The sequence below is a fragment of the Mus pahari genome, chromosome 23 (assembly GCF_900095145.1).
Source record: "Mus pahari chromosome 23, PAHARI_EIJ_v1.1, whole genome shotgun sequence".
In the NCBI taxonomy this organism is placed as follows: Eukaryota; Metazoa; Chordata; class Mammalia; order Rodentia; family Muridae; genus Mus; species Mus pahari.
Window position 1 is genome coordinate 30,466,038 of NC_034612.1, and position 15,355 is coordinate 30,481,392.

Sequence of the window (15,355 nt, forward strand, 5' to 3'; positions counted from 1 at the left end):
CCAGGCTGGCCTCGAACTCAGAAATCCGCCTGCCTCTGCCTCCCGAGTGCTGGGATTAAAGGCGTGGGCCACCATGCCCGGCGTAAAGAACATTTCTAATTCTCTTTTACCAAAAAGGGAAACTGAGAACCAGGGAAATCACAGACACACCCCATCCATTCACGGATAGACAGACAGGAGAGCGTCCCACCATCATACAGAGGGCTGGATACCCTTGGCAGCTGACTCTTAGTCCTCTGCCTGGAGTGCAGGTGACTTCCTGGTTCCACCCTCCTTCTGGAGCACCACCACACCCCAGGCTTGAAGGCCTCACTAGGGTTAGGAAAGCCTCACTAGGGAGCAGGCAGGTACCTACCATGCATGAGGCTCAGGGTGCAAATAGCACCACAAAAACAAAAGAAACAAGGCTGTGAAGGCTGTCCACTGGGGGTGGAAGAGTTAAGGGTGTGTGTGTGACCTACTGAAAGCCTGGGACCTTCCAAAGAGGCCAGCTGCCCCCGGGGAAGTAAAATCAAGCACAAACACTAGGCTGGGTTAGGGAGATGGCTCAGTGGATAAGAGGATTTGCTGCCAAAACTTGAGAGCACGAGTTCAACACCCCAGCCCATGGAAAAGGCTGTGCATGGCCATGGGTACCTCTAACTCTAGTGTTGTGGGAAGTAGGGACAGGAGGATGGCTGGGGCTTGCTCGCTGCCAGCCTGACTCCAAGTCCAGTGAAAGACCCTGTCTCTATAGAGTACAGTGAAAAGGGATAAACAGGACACCTAACATTGTCCCCTAGCCTCAGCACTCACACACTAACACAAGCTCATGTATACACAGCCCCCACACACAGGCAAACACACTGTGCTCACTCCTGACTGCCCCACGTCCCCTGCCCTGTAACTGGGTAAGGCTCGGAAAGCCCCAAGTGCCCATTCAGACAGAAGTTCCCGTCCCGTCCTACTCACCCATAACAGACCCTGCTTGCCAAGAAGAGCTGTGGGAACCTTCCACATACAATTAAGAACCCTTGGGCTCGCACCTGTTCACAGTGCTGTCTAGAGAGGACAATGCGCAGATTCCTAACACAGGCACACACAGTCACGCCCTGAACTCCACCATAACCCCATGAAAGAAAAGCTTTCATCTCCCGTGGGCTACAGACAGAGGTACACAACGCCTCCAGGTCACACGAGGAGGCCTCTTTAAAGTGATGCTCAGCCTGTGAACGTCTTGCTTTGTCAATCACAAACAAATCCACTCTGGACATTCAAACAAGTGACAAGAGACAAGAGAAGAAACCCAGGATCAGGGAATAAAATCTAGGTATGGGATCCCAGCACTTGAGAGGCTAAGTTAGGAGGATTGTCTCTAGTACGAGCCCACGCTGGGCCGGCCTGAGTGTGTAAAGGAAGGAATGCAGCAGGAGTTTCAGGCCCCAGAATTCCACCCAGGTCAGGACCAAGGGACAAACCTACCGAGCCACTGAAGGAGAGGAAGAGTTTAAGAAGCACATCCTCGGAGAAGGGCGGGTGCCGGGCCACCAGGTTGATAAAGCGCTTCAGGGCCCTCCGGCGTCCCTCGATGAACTCCCTGTCGGCTGGAGGAGAGTACAGGGTCACCACACAGTCAGCAGAGCCCCACTCAGAGCAGGCTTCCAAGCAACTGAGAGGCTAAGAGCACAGGGGGCAACAGAGCTCCCAAACACGCATGGGTGGAGGGATGGCCAGGTCTATCAGTGCCAATGGAAAACACTGGGAGGTTAGGCATGGTGACACACATCTGTGTAGCTAGCACTTGCAAGACTACAGCTAGCTGGAGTACAGCCTGAGTTACAGTGTCTGAGGCCAGACTGACCACAAAGTAAGACCCCCCCCACCCTAAACAAAAAGCAACTGGGAACCAGTAAAATCCACACAGCCCTCTACAAGAAAGGCAACTTAGGAGGACATGGCTAAAACACCTTGCTATAAACACAGTTTTTATTTATTTGTTTGTTTGTTTAATGTATTTGAGCACACTGTAGCTGTCTTCAGACACCAGAAGAGGGCATCAGATTCCATTACAGATGGTTGTGAGCCACCATGTGGTTGTTGGGAATTAAACTTAAGAACAGTCAGTGTTCTTAACCGTTGAGCCATCTCTCCAGCTCCAAACACGCAGCTTTAATGTGCTGATAATGCAACTCAACCTCCCACTGCTCACTGCTGGTAACTAAGCTTATTATTAGCTGGCCAGGTCTGGTGGCACAGGCCTTTGGGAGGCACTTGGGAGGCTGAAGCAGGAAGGCTGCAATCTCAGTGAGCTCCAAGCTTATCAGGGCTAGAGAGTGAGATCCTGTCACAAACACTAAAAGTCAAGTGTGGTAGCACATGCTTTTAATCCAAACACTCAGGGTGTAGAGACCAGCCTGGTCTAAATAAATAGCAAGTTCTGGGGCAGCCAGGGCTGCCTGTCTCAAACAAAGCAAAAAAGAAAAGTACAGTGAGATAGGGCCCATCATCCCCACCCATGAGTCAGGTGTCAGTGCTTGCCAAACCTCCAGGTACCTATGAGCCTTGACTGGACAGAGCCAGCTGGGATGCAGACAACAGTTCCTTCCTGACAGTTCATCTTCCAATTCCCGCTGAGTGCCACATTCCTTGTCAGTGGGGAGCATAGCTGTCCCCCGAGACAGTCATCAGCAGCTGAGCTGCCCAGTGGGGAATAAGATGGAAGCCTGTCTATATCCACAGTGAGGAGATTCAGGACGGGAGCTGTATCTACATAAAGCCCAACCAAGCTCCCCCACTGTGCATGTTCACTTGCACTAGAAGGTTGGGGACACCAGGAAAGTGAGCTGGCAGGCGCTGAGCCTTGTCTGATGTAGGCCAGACTGGTCTGGAACTCATGACACTCCTGCCTTAGCCACCAGGATTAGGTAGCCCACTTAATGGATTATACTGATGTCAACTTCATAAGATCTTGAATCTCCAGTCCTGGGATGTTTGTGAGTTTCTAGATCCGATTAACTGAAGTAGGAAGACACGCCCTAAAAGTGGCCAGCTCCATCCCTTAGTCTGAGGTCCAGCAATGATGAAAGCAGAGAAGGAGCTGAGCCCTCATCTCTCCTCCTGACTGGATGTGATGTCAGTGGCTGCCTCAGACGTGCCTGTAGCCCTGCCTTCCCCATGACAGCTGCACCTTCCTTCCTCAGCTGCTTCTGACAGACGTGTTGTTACAGCAACACACAGCCAATCAAGTTTCCCTGGGGTCCTGGGGTCTTTGTAGTTGATAAGAAAGATGCTGTGATGGCTGGCCTGATCCTAGTAATCCCAGCCATAGCCCAAAGCACCCAGCAGGGGAAGGCACCGGAGGCTGGCCACCCTCCTCTACCATGGCAGGGCTAAGCCAGAGCTGTGACCCAGAAGGACCAAGCTGCATATGCACTGCAGCCCTCCTGCCAGCCCCTCCTAGACCACAAGCTGCAGCAGCCTGGGCCACAACGGGCTCACCCAGCAAGTTGCTTCCACTTTACCGGGCCTCCCTGAGCCCTGCCTTACCTCCCAGCACTCTCTTGGGCGGAAGGGCTGGTACCATGCGGTACGGGAACTTGTGAAGCAGCACTTCATGGAATACCACGAAGTCATTGTAGCGTCTGTACACAGAGGACTTGAAGCGCTAGAAAACAAAAGGAATATAGCAAGCAGGATATCAGCAACTACACAATTTCTTCTACACTGCCACTGAGCCACACCTCAGCTCCTCACTGGGGGATTCTAGGCAGGGGCTCTACCACTGAGCAATGTCCCTAGCCCTCTTTTTACTTTTTGAGATCTGATTTAACTAAACAGCCCAAGCTGACCTTAAACTCACACTGTACCTTGAGCTGACTTTTAAGTTCAACTCTCTCGCCTTTTCCTACCAGGTCACTGGAAACCCATGCCTTTGCCATCAGCCCCCTCTTTCCCTTCTCCCACCATGCAATAGAACTCACAGGAGTAATGTTACCAAATTCCTCTCCCTCTCTCCCCAAGTTTTTCCCAAAAGTAAAAGCTCTATGTACACGCCTTTAATCCCAGTACTCGGGAGGCACAGGCAGGCAGATTTCTGAGTTTGAGGCCAGCCTGGTCTACAAAGTGAGTTCCAGGACAGCCAGGACTACACAGAGAAACCCTGTTTCGAGGAAAAAAAAAAAAATTTAAAAAAAAAAAAGCTCTAGAATTCTACATAGAAATACAAATTATAATGTTTGCATAGCTCTCTGTCATGTTGAGACTTCTTCACTGTTTAGACGGGCATAAACCTGCTCTTAAAATGTAACACAGGGGGCTGGAGAGATGGCTCAGCGGTTAAGAGCACTGACNAGGTCCTGAGTTCAAATCCCAGCAACCACATGGTGGCTCACAACCATCTGTAATGAGATCTGATGCCCTCTTCTGGAGTATGAAGACAACTACAATGTACTTACATATAATAAATAAATCTTTAAAAAGGCTGAGGAGATGGCGAGGTAGGTGCAGTGCTCACTACACAAGCATGGGGCCCCATGTTCAGATTTCCAGCATCAAGGTAAAAGCTGGATATGGTAGTGCATGACACTACTGATATCCCTAGCATTGAGAAATAGAGACAGAGCCTAAGAACAAGAAAAAGTAAAAAACAAAACAAACAAACAAACAAACAACAACAACCAAAAAAAAAAAAAAAAGGCCTGCAAGGAGGGGGGCAAAAGCAAGCCGGAGGCTGCGGACAAGCACCGCTTCCCATGTTTAGTTTGTCAGGCCCAGTTGCAAGAACCCTCTCCGCAGGTTCTCGCAGCTTCTACAGACTGGCAGATGGCTATGCTATCCGGGAAGCATCCCTGAGGGAGGCCGTCCAGCTCAGCCCGGCACAACTCCAGGTGGTGTGTGGAAATGTGTGGGCCCTGCTCTGCCCTGCAATTCCCTCACACGCTGAAGACAATACAGGACCAGAAGATGGTGTTAGCCATGAACTACGTTATTACAGGACATATAGCAAAACTCTTCCAGAGCCACTCTAACTGGAGCAAGATACCCAAAATTCATGGAAGAAGGCACAAAAGAACCAAGGTACCTGATGCCTTGGGGATACCACATGCTGCTGAATGCCAAGCCATGCCTGTCCCAACAGAGCTGTGTCTAATGAACTCAGACATCTGGGTGCCTGACAGCAGGAAAGAATCACTAAAGGTGTGAGGGGCATGAGCTTGCACTCCCCTTAAATGGTTGGAACCCAGATCCCACGGGGCTGATGTTCTGATCTCATGGGGATTGCCAATGTTGAAAACCAGCACTGGGACAATGGCATTGCAGGCATGTACTCTAGAGACATAAAGATTGTAGCTGGGCACGGTGGCAAATGCCTATAAGCCCATTATCTAGGAAGCAGAGGGAGGCAGATCTCTTCAGAGTTCAAGGCTAGCCTGAGATACATGAGACCCTATTGCAAAAATAAAATAAAATTAAATTAATTCTTTTCCAAAAGATTCCTAGAAGTCCGGTCTGGTCGCTCAGCCTATAATCCCAGAACTCAGAGGAGGCCAGGGCACTAGGATTGCTATCAGTTCATAGCTAGTCAGGGTTACGTAGCAAGAGCCTGTGTAAGAAAAAGAGACCAACAGTCAGGCAATCGGGCAGACAGAAGACAGGCAGGCAGGCAGGCAGGCAGAGAAAGAGAAAAAATAAGACTACAGTCAAATGGACCTGATAGAGGCCTAGCTGAGTCAGAGGCAGCTCTAGGCACCAGCAACGACCAGAAGTTGGCTGGCCAGCTCACCTGCGTCATTGGGTACCGGGTCACACCCTAGAGCCAGCCAGACCCCTGTCCTCCCACCCTGCCAGGGCTGCTCTGTGGCTCTGTGGCTCTCCCCGGTTACCTGGCTGGAAACCTCGTACTCCACATGCTTCAGGAACAGGCCCTTCTTCTCAGGGATGAGTTCCACCTGCACCGTGTCCTTGGCCAGCAGCTCCTGCAGGGTGTAGGACAGCAGCAGTGGATTCCCCTGCGGCATCTGCATTCGCCCGGGGTCCAGGTCCCTCCACTCAGTGACCTGGGATGTTCGTGGGCCTGAGAGAGACAAGGTAGATGACAGGTAAAGACAGCTGCTCAGGGAGTGGGGCCTCCCCGTTCCCTGTGCTGGGTCAGCACATGGACTCTGGCCACTGGCGCACAACCACAAAGACCCACCCCTCCCCCAGCTACAGCACAGAAGAACCCCTCTAGGAGGCTTCACCCACGTGAATGGACAAATCACGGAGAAGGATTACAGCTCAGGGAGGGAGGGAGGGAGGGAATGCTTGCAACTTAACACCAGACCATGTATAAAGACATCCCTCCAGCCCGGCGTGGAGGTGCACGCCTTTAATTCCAGCACCTGGGAGGTAGAGACAGGCAGATCTTTGTGAGATTGAGGCCAGCCTGGGCTACAGAGTGAGTTCTAGGACAGGGCTACACAGAGAAACCCTGTACTTAAAAACAAACAAGCAAACAAAGATTCCTCCAAAGGCGTACAGTGGTCAAAAGGCACTTAGAAAGACGCTACCCATCATTACCACCAGGAAAGCCCAAACCATGGGAAGACAGCAGCACCATGATGGCGCTGGTAAATGTGGCTGTGCCTAAGTGTGGGATCAGAGGTCAGCCTCATCTCTCATTCTGCACCCCATCTACCTCGCCTCTTTCAAATGTGTGTTTGGCTTTCATGTACACAAGTGTAGCAGGTTTGTGCAGTGCCATAGAAGCCAGAAGAGGGTGTTAGGCTTCCCTGGAACTGGAGTTACAGACACTTGTTAGCTACTGTGCTGAGAATTGAATCTTGGGTCCCCTGGAAGAGCAGCCAGTGCTCTTAATAGCTGAGCCATCTCTCCTGCCCGCCCCTTGTCCTCCTTTTTTTTAAAGACATGGTCTTGTGGAGAGCTAATGACATTGTGAGTGTACGAGAAGATGAAGGCCTGAGAGTGTGCTGGTAACATGGGCACAGACATGTAAGGCTACGGATGACACAGACCCATGGCAATTAGCAAAAGCTTCCTCCTGTAAGGCAAGGCTCAGAGGCATGGCAAAGCTCCTTCTGGTCCAAGAACACCTCTGCAAACCACTGACCAGTGAGTGCCGAAACTAGCAACTGCTCCGTCTTCCCAGGCAACAGCTCAGAGACCTCTCATGAGCTGGCCACTCCTGCTGTGCTGAGGGCCCAACTGCGTCACTTGTGCTGCTCTACTACAGCAAGTATGACCCACCCACCCAGCCCAGCTCTTCTGTCTGTATGTCTAGGTGTCTGTCCTTTCTTCATTCCCTCACTATTCAGTCAGGATTCCAGGACTCAGCCATGTCAGAGATGGATGGGGTGGAGTCTCATTTTGGCCTGGAACTCATCAGTTCAACCAGGTAGGTAGGTAAGAGATCCTACTTCATCCAGGGATCCTTCTGCCTCTGCCTCCTCCACATCACCATGCCTGGCTTTTTACCTGGGTTCCTGCGTGTCAAGCACTAGTGAGTCATCTCCACAGTTTTACAATGAATCATGTTTGTCTCTGCTTTTTGTTTTTGAGTCAGGGTCACATTATACCTTGCTGGCATTAAATCTGCACATAGGTGAAGTTGCAACCCTTTTGCCTCAGCCTCCTGGGTACTCGCATTATAGGGACACACCATCATATGCAACCCACTCGCATTATAGGGACACACCGTCATACGCAACCCAGGGGCTTTCTGAAATGGTAACATGTACTTTAAATGTTCTAAATAAACCAGTGGTGGTGGCACGGAGAGCTGAACTTAGAAGCACAAGTCTGTGATCCCAGCATGCACAGAAAGAAGGGCAGAGATAGTAGAAATGGAGGCTTGAAGGGCAGCTAGATCATAGTGTACAACAGTGATGAGGCCTGTGCAAGCAAGGTGAGCACTGGACTGGAGGCTGTCCTCTGGCCTCCTCTTGGACAACAAACACATGCATTCATCCACACTCGCATGCAAAGGATAATAAATACAGCTATGAGAGAGATGGCTCAGTGGTTGAGAACACTGACTGCTCTTCCAGAGGTCCTGAGTTCAATTCCCAGCAATGACATGGTGGCTCACAACCATCTGTAATGAGGTCTGATGCCCTCTTCTGGTGTATCTGAAGAGAGCAATGGTGAATACATTAATTAATTAATTAATTAATTAATTAATTAAATACAGCTATGTACCTATATGCATGTGTATATATGTATATACTGACTAGTACTCAGGCCTGGTGGGAGGGCTTTTCTCATCCAGAAATGAGAATGTGCAGCTTTACTTTTGTAATTAGGTATGTGTGTGTGTTTGTATGGGGTTTGTGAGTGTGGGTGAGGGAAGAAAAGGCTGCTGGGTCCCTCGGAGCACACGCAGTTGGGAACTGCCCAAGTGGGTACTAAGCACCAGACCTGGGTCTTCTGTAAGATCAGCAAACATTCTCAGCAGCCGCACCATTGCCAGCCCCTGGGTCTATTGTTCTAAGTCATGGAACTGGATTAACAGAGAGTTGCACCTCCACATAGGTGTAGGGAATGGAATCCAGGTTCTCCGAGGGGCCAGTGCTCTTAACAACTGAGCCATCTCTGCAGTTTCAAAGGATCTGTCTTAGTCATTGTCTACTGCAGGAAGAGACACCATGACCAAGGCAACTTATAAAGGAAAGCATTTAACTGGCGACTTGCTTACAGTTTCACAGTGTGAGTCCATGACCAATATGGTGGGAAGCACGGCACCAGGCAGGCAGGCAAGGCAGTGGAGCAGTAGCTGACTACAAACTTAGATGTGAGATAACAACCCCAACGTAGAGAGGAAGCCAACTAGAACTCTGTGGGCTTCTGAAACCTCAAAGCCCACCCCTCGTGGCACATCTCCTCCAACAAGGCCACACGTCCTAATCCTTCCCAAATAGTTCATCCACTGGGAACCAAGTATTCAAGTATATGAGCCTATGGGGGCCATTCTCATTCACACCACCACACGGCCTTGGAACATTTCCTAGTTCATGATTTTGGAGTCTGGGAAGCAGAGGGTTGAGGGGCAGAGAGAGGCAAACACTGGGCTGGTGGGTGGGCTGGACTGGTTCTTTGTGTACTAGAAAACCCTCAAGTCAGATCCACAGAAGTTAAAAGACAGGGCAGACCCAGTGGCACACACCTGTAATCCCAGCACTTAGGACGTAGAGGCAAGAAGATCAGAATTTCAAGGAGGGAGGGAGGGAAGAAGGGAGGGAGGGAGGGAGGGAGGGAGAGAGAGAGAGAGAGAGAGAGAGAGAGAGAGAGAGAGAGAGACTGGCTGATTGATTGATTAGGCTGATATAGACAAGATGTGGGGGTGCACACTGGTAATTCCAGCACTCAAGAGGCTGAGGCAGGGGGAGCCTCATTTCCAGACCAGCCTGACAACACAAGGAGGCCTGGTCTCAAAAGACAAAACAAAATAATGCACATGAAAAATAATAATAATATAAAAACATGCCCATAATCTCAGAATCTGGGAGGCAGAGGCAGGGCAACCACAGCCTGCCTCAAGTCCAAGGCCAGCCTAGGACACAGCAGAAGGGCAACAAAAGTCTCTATTAAGAGATTTTTTTTTTCCAGACCCCACTGCCTTACCCCTGGCTGACAGGAAATCAAAACACAGACCACTCTGACCAGGAAATCAACAAATACCCGCCTGCCTTGGCCTCCCAGGTGCTGGAATCAAGAGTTGTGAGCTACCATGCCCAGCTGAATCTTTTTCAAAGTTCTCTATTAAGCATGTATTTATCTTCATGATTTCCCCAAAGATTAAGATAAGGCAGTCCTCTCAGACAGCCTGAGACCTCAGTAATAATTAGCAAGGGATCGCATGTGGTTGAAGAGTGCGAACTTTGAACACAGCAGAATCTAAAAGTCAGATCTCTAAATAAAACATCTTCTAAAGCACAAACAGCACCCTGACCCTTGGCTTCTCTCAGACACCCTCGAAAGCCAGGTGTGGGGTGCACGCATGTCACCCTGGGCACACTCAGTGGTTAGAGGCACAGAGGAGCAAGGGTTCCTGCAGGACAGTGGTGGCTCCTGCCTTTAATCCCAGCACTCCACTCAGGAGTCAGAGGCAGGTGGAGTCTGTCACTATGGCGGTGGGCTTTGAAGTCTTCTATTCTCAATCCGCGCACTGTGGAGTTTCAGTCTCCTCCTGGCTGCCTTTGGATCAAGTTTGAACTCTTGGCTCCTCCAGCACCTTGTCTGCCTGCAAAATGTCAAGCTTCCTGCCATGATAATAATGGACTGAATCTCTGAAACTCTATGACAGACCCAATTAAATGTTATCCTTTATAAGAGTTGCCTGGGTCATGGTGTTTCTTCAGAGCAATGAACCCTGACTAAGACATCGTTTCTGAGAATCAGATATCTGAGGTTGTCCACAGGCATGCATGTATGTATACACACACATACACACATACACACACACACACACACACACACACACAATCATATTCACTTACAAACCCTCAAAAAACCAGGGATACTTGGGACTAGAGAGGTGACTGATGAACACTTGATCTTACAGAGGACCTGGGTTTGGTTCCCAACACTAACATGGTGGTTCATAACAGATCTAATGTCCTCTTCTGGCCTGCACAGTCACCAGGCATACATATGGTACAGAAGGTGCACAGGCAAAACACACATAAAAAAATAAATCTATGAAAATAAAAATAAATAAATAAATAAATAAATAAATACAGGGCTGGGGGCTGGCAAGATGGCCAGGAGATACAGGCACAGGCCACCAAACAGAATCCACACTGAAGTAGGAAAAAGTTGACTCCTGAAAGTTGTGCTCTCACCTCCACACATGAACATGCATCATACAATAAATACACATCTTTTAAATTATCAAGGGGCTGGAGAGATGGCTCAGCGGTTAAGAGCACTGACTACTCTTCTGAAGGTCCTGAGTTCAAGTCCCAGCAACCACATGGTGGCTCACAACCATCTGTAATGAGATCTGGTGCCCTCTTCTGGTGTGTCGGAAGACAGCTACAGTGTACTTATATGTAATAACAAATAAATTAAAAAAAAAAAAAAAAAACTAAAAATGTCAAGGTGGAAGAACCAGAAGAACACTACCAACACCCAAGTTAAACACACACACACACACACACACACACACACACACACACACACACGGAGACAACAAGAAAAGAGAGAAGGAATGCAAATCTTTTTTTGTTGTTTGTTTTTGTTTTTGTTTTTTTTCGAGACAAGGTTTCTCTGTGTAGCCCTGGCTATCCTGGAACTCACTTTGTAGACTAGGCTGGCCTTGAACTCAGAAATCCGCCTGCCTCTGCCTCCCAAGTGCTGGGATTAAAGGCGTGCGCCACCACACCCAGCACAGGAAGGCAAACCTTAAAGCCACAGTCTATGCAGGAAAATCCCCAGTTGGCCTCACAGCTTTCTTCCAAGGCACCAACCACAACACAGTATGACCCCAGGTATTCATTTGCTAAATTCGGGGGGCTCGGTGGTATGGTGGTGCATGCACTTAACCCCAGCACTTGTTATGAGCCACCACGTGGGTTCTCTACAAAAGTTGTAGGCACTCAACTGTGAAACCCTTCTCCAGACCCTCAAAAGAAACTTTAAATGAAAACAAGAAGTGCACATTTGTAATTCCAGCACTTGCAAAGCAGAGACAAAGGCCGGGGGACAGGTTTGAGCCAAGGCTCCATCCACCCTGGGCTCCATACCCAACTGTCGCAGAGCAAAAAAAAGAAACTTTGTTTTAGACACAGGTAGACCACACGCAGCACAGGAAGAAGAATCTGGATTCTCTGGAATGAGCGATGAGCACCTTTTTCAGCATCTATGGTCACAAGACAGAGAAGCATTGTGTACTATCCCAGTACCACAGAAATAAAACAGAGTAGATGAGAAACCAGCCAGGCTAAAGCACTGAAAGGCAAAGGCAAGCTCCGAAGAGAGACATCTGGCGGAAGCCAGCCTCCATATTCCAGTGGGTACGTGGGCCAGTGAGTGACCAGCCAGAGCACAGAATTTATCACTTGTAAACTGGACATAAAGAGTCAGGCATGGCCAGGCGTGGTGGGGAAGCATAGGCAGGCGGATTTCTGAGTTCAAGGCCAGCCTGGTCTACAAAGTGAGTTCCAGGATAGCCAGGGCTAAACAGAGAAACCCTGTCTCGAAAANAAAAAAAAAAAAAAAGAGGCAATGGGAGCTGGTGGGGCAGCTGGCTCACTCGGCAGGTAAAAGCACTTGCTGCCACGCCTGAACACCTCAGTTTGACCCCTGGGAGTGAACATCCTCAAGCTGCCACATGTGCACAGAGGCACAAGTGTTCCTCTGCCATCAACAAATGGATAAATGTAATTTAAAAACTCTAGAGGTAATAAGCACAGTGGCCTCTAATCCCAGCACTCAGGAAGCAGAGCAAGGAGAACTCAGATTTTTGAGGCCAGCAAGAGTTTGACCAACAGCAAGACCCAATATCAACACACACACACACACACACACACACACACACACACACACACACACACACAGGCGGAGTCCTTACCACCAGTGGGCCTATACCACTTATGCAAAGAACACAGCAAGAATTCTTGCAGTCCCTCCAGCGTCCCCTAGACAGGTCCTACCAACTTCACGTGCTCCCTGCTTTGACCATTCTGGAAGAAACTGCTTTCCTGTGGGGTTCTCAGCTGGCAGCAGTGTGCCTCAGAATTAAATGACACAGCAGAGCTGAACACAGCTGGTGGAAATAGAACACTCAATAAGCATCACCGACTTCCTTCCAGATTCATTACTCTCCAGTCTGAAAACATTTTGTGAAGCCACCAACAGAAACTTCTAAAGTGATCCACCAGAAGCCATGACTGGTGGTGCAGCCTGCCTGTGAGATGAGCTGCTTGGGAAGAAGCTCAATCAGAAAGATCACAAGTTCAAGGCCAATCCTATCTCGAAAGTAAAAAGTAGGCTGGGAAATGTAGCTCTGGTAGAATGCTTGCTAGAATCCCCCAGTGAGGGGCTGGGCGTGGCTCAGTGGTAGAGCCCCTGCCTAGAATCCCCCAGTGAGGGGCTGGGGGTGTGGCTCAGTGGTAGAGCACCTTCCTAGAATCCACCAGTGAGGGGCTGGGGTGTGGCTCAGTGGTAGAGCCCCTGCCTAGAATCCCCCAGTGAGGGGCTGGGCGTGGCTCAGTGGTAGAGCCCCTGCCTAGAATCCCCCAGTGAGAGGCTGGGGGCATAGCTCAATGGTAGAACCCCTGCCTAACATACACAAAACTCTGAATTCGGTATTCAGTACTAAATTAATGTCCTCCACAGACAACAAGCAAAACTCAAGATGCTGTGATGTCAGTTACCCACCCACTCACTGACAGAAAAAGTAATGAATGACACCAACCAGGCATGGTAGTCACACCTATAATTCCAGCACCTAGGAGGCTAAAGCTAAGAGCTTTATGAGTTGCTAGCCAGCCTGAGCTACAAAGTGAATTTGAGGCCAGCCTTGACTACATAGAGACTTTGTCTCAAAGACAACAAAAGTAATCAAACAACACCACACACACACACACACACACACACACACACACACACACACACAGTGTTCTTGAACCCAAGGCTCTGCTGAATGTTTAGACAGTAACATGGTAATCGAGGAGTTCAAGGGTTCAGCAGCAAACAGGGTCTTCCCGGTAAACCATGCCACAGTCCTTTCCCTTCTTGGCTGAAGAACCCTTTGCAAATGCTGACTATGGCATAGCAGTCCCCGCTCAGAAGACTTCCTTCGAGGTGTATTGTATACACCGGGACAGAGGCAGCTCAGTGGAAGTCCCTTGCACATGCTGCTGCTGGGAAGGCAAGCCCGGGACCGTACTGCTCCAGGCTGACCTGGAGGAGCTGCTGGAGACACCCAAATCCATGTTGGTAGGATAGGCATCCTTCACCATGGAGAGCTCTGCTACAACCATCCCAGGTGCCACGTGGCTGCTTCCTGTAGGCTGAACCTAACCACTGCTGTCTGAGACCCACGAGATTCAAAAAGGCAGCGCCCTTCCCTCTCCTGGATCCTAAGTGATGACCAGGACTCACTGCTACAGTCCATGAATTGCCTGTGCTCCTGTAACTAACCCCAATAAACTCAACTGGTTTAGCGAGCTGGGCTTAGATGGGATCATTCTTTTGGCCAGTCAGTGCCCTCCCAACAACGAACAGTAGCTCCTATGTCTGGGCTGGGCATGGTGGCAAAGGTGTTCAATCCCAGCATTTGGGAGGCACAGACAGGCGGATCTCTGTGAGTTTGAGGCCAGTCTGATCTATATAGTGAGTTCCAGGACAGCCAGGGCTACATAGATCATAACTCAAAAGTAACGAGACTAAAAAGGTCCTAGTTCCTGTGTCTTCCCTGAAGGAAGGCACACTGGCCAACAGGACACTTGATGTTCTCAAGAAGGTTGTGAGGCTCTTCTGGCTTGGTGGCCGAAGGAACTGACTGCCCCTCCTGTAGACTCCAAGCTCAGTGTTCTACAACTCCAAGAGGCAAACCTCAGCTGTCAGTTCACCACCACAGAAGGCTAAGGAAGGTCAGTGACAGACAGCAAAGGCCCAGAGCTCAGGACTCCGAGCTGGAGCTGCACTAGAACCTCCTAGCAGGCTGGTTTACACACACACATGGCTGCCCCCATCCATTCCCCACCCACCTAGAGATTCCTGGCCTGCAGGCCTAGGATGAGCACTCTGCATAGATTCCTAGGCATGGATGGTTTGCTGGCCTCAAGGCCATACCCAGACTGAGAAACAGTGTCAGGGACAGACAGGTGTGTAAGTTAAGACCATGCCTACAAACACCCCAACATGTGACAGTGACCAGATGCTCCTAAATGCTTCCACTGGTCTTAGTTTTCCAGATTGGAAAAAATAAACAGCAGTGTGTCAGAGTACAAGTGCATGAAGAAGAAATGAGACGGAGGGGCCTGACGTGGTGGTTCTTATCTGTGATATCCTATGTGTGTGGTATCCAATCACTAAGGCAGGAGGATGGCAAGTTTAAGTCCTGACTAGGCCACAGAGTGAGTTCAAGAGCAACCCACTCTGTCCCCACAAGTAAAGAGAAAGCTGAGCAACAGAGCAATTAGTTAGACTCCCCCCAGGGGGTGCTGGGACATGGGACAGCAGTCAAGTGCTTGCACTGAAAAATGCAGTTTAACACCAACCTTAGCCACAAAGCAAGATCCTGCCTGTATCGAAAGATAGACAGGTCCCAGCACCTGGGAGGCAGAGGCAGGTGGATTTCTGAGTTCGAAGCCAGCCTGGTCTACAGAGTGAGTTCCAGGACAGCCAGGGCTATACAGAAAAACCCTGTCTC

At 49.7% G+C, this 15,355-nt stretch overlaps 1 protein-coding gene across 1 annotated transcript in view; it reads right to left on the reverse strand.

The window, feature by feature from the left end:
- The window catches only part of Snx8 (sorting nexin 8), a 50,540-nt gene that overhangs the window by 15,508 nt on the left and 19,677 nt on the right, over window positions 1-15,355 (reverse strand). The window contains exons 2-4 of the mRNA XM_021186880.2: window positions 5,862-6,052; window positions 3,526-3,643; window positions 1,462-1,583 (exon numbers count right to left, since the gene is read on the reverse strand). Of these exons, the coding sequence (XP_021042539.1) occupies window positions 1,462-1,583; window positions 3,526-3,643; window positions 5,862-6,052 (431 nt within the window). The remainder of the gene's footprint in view (window positions 1-1,461; window positions 1,584-3,525; window positions 3,644-5,861; window positions 6,053-15,355) is intronic.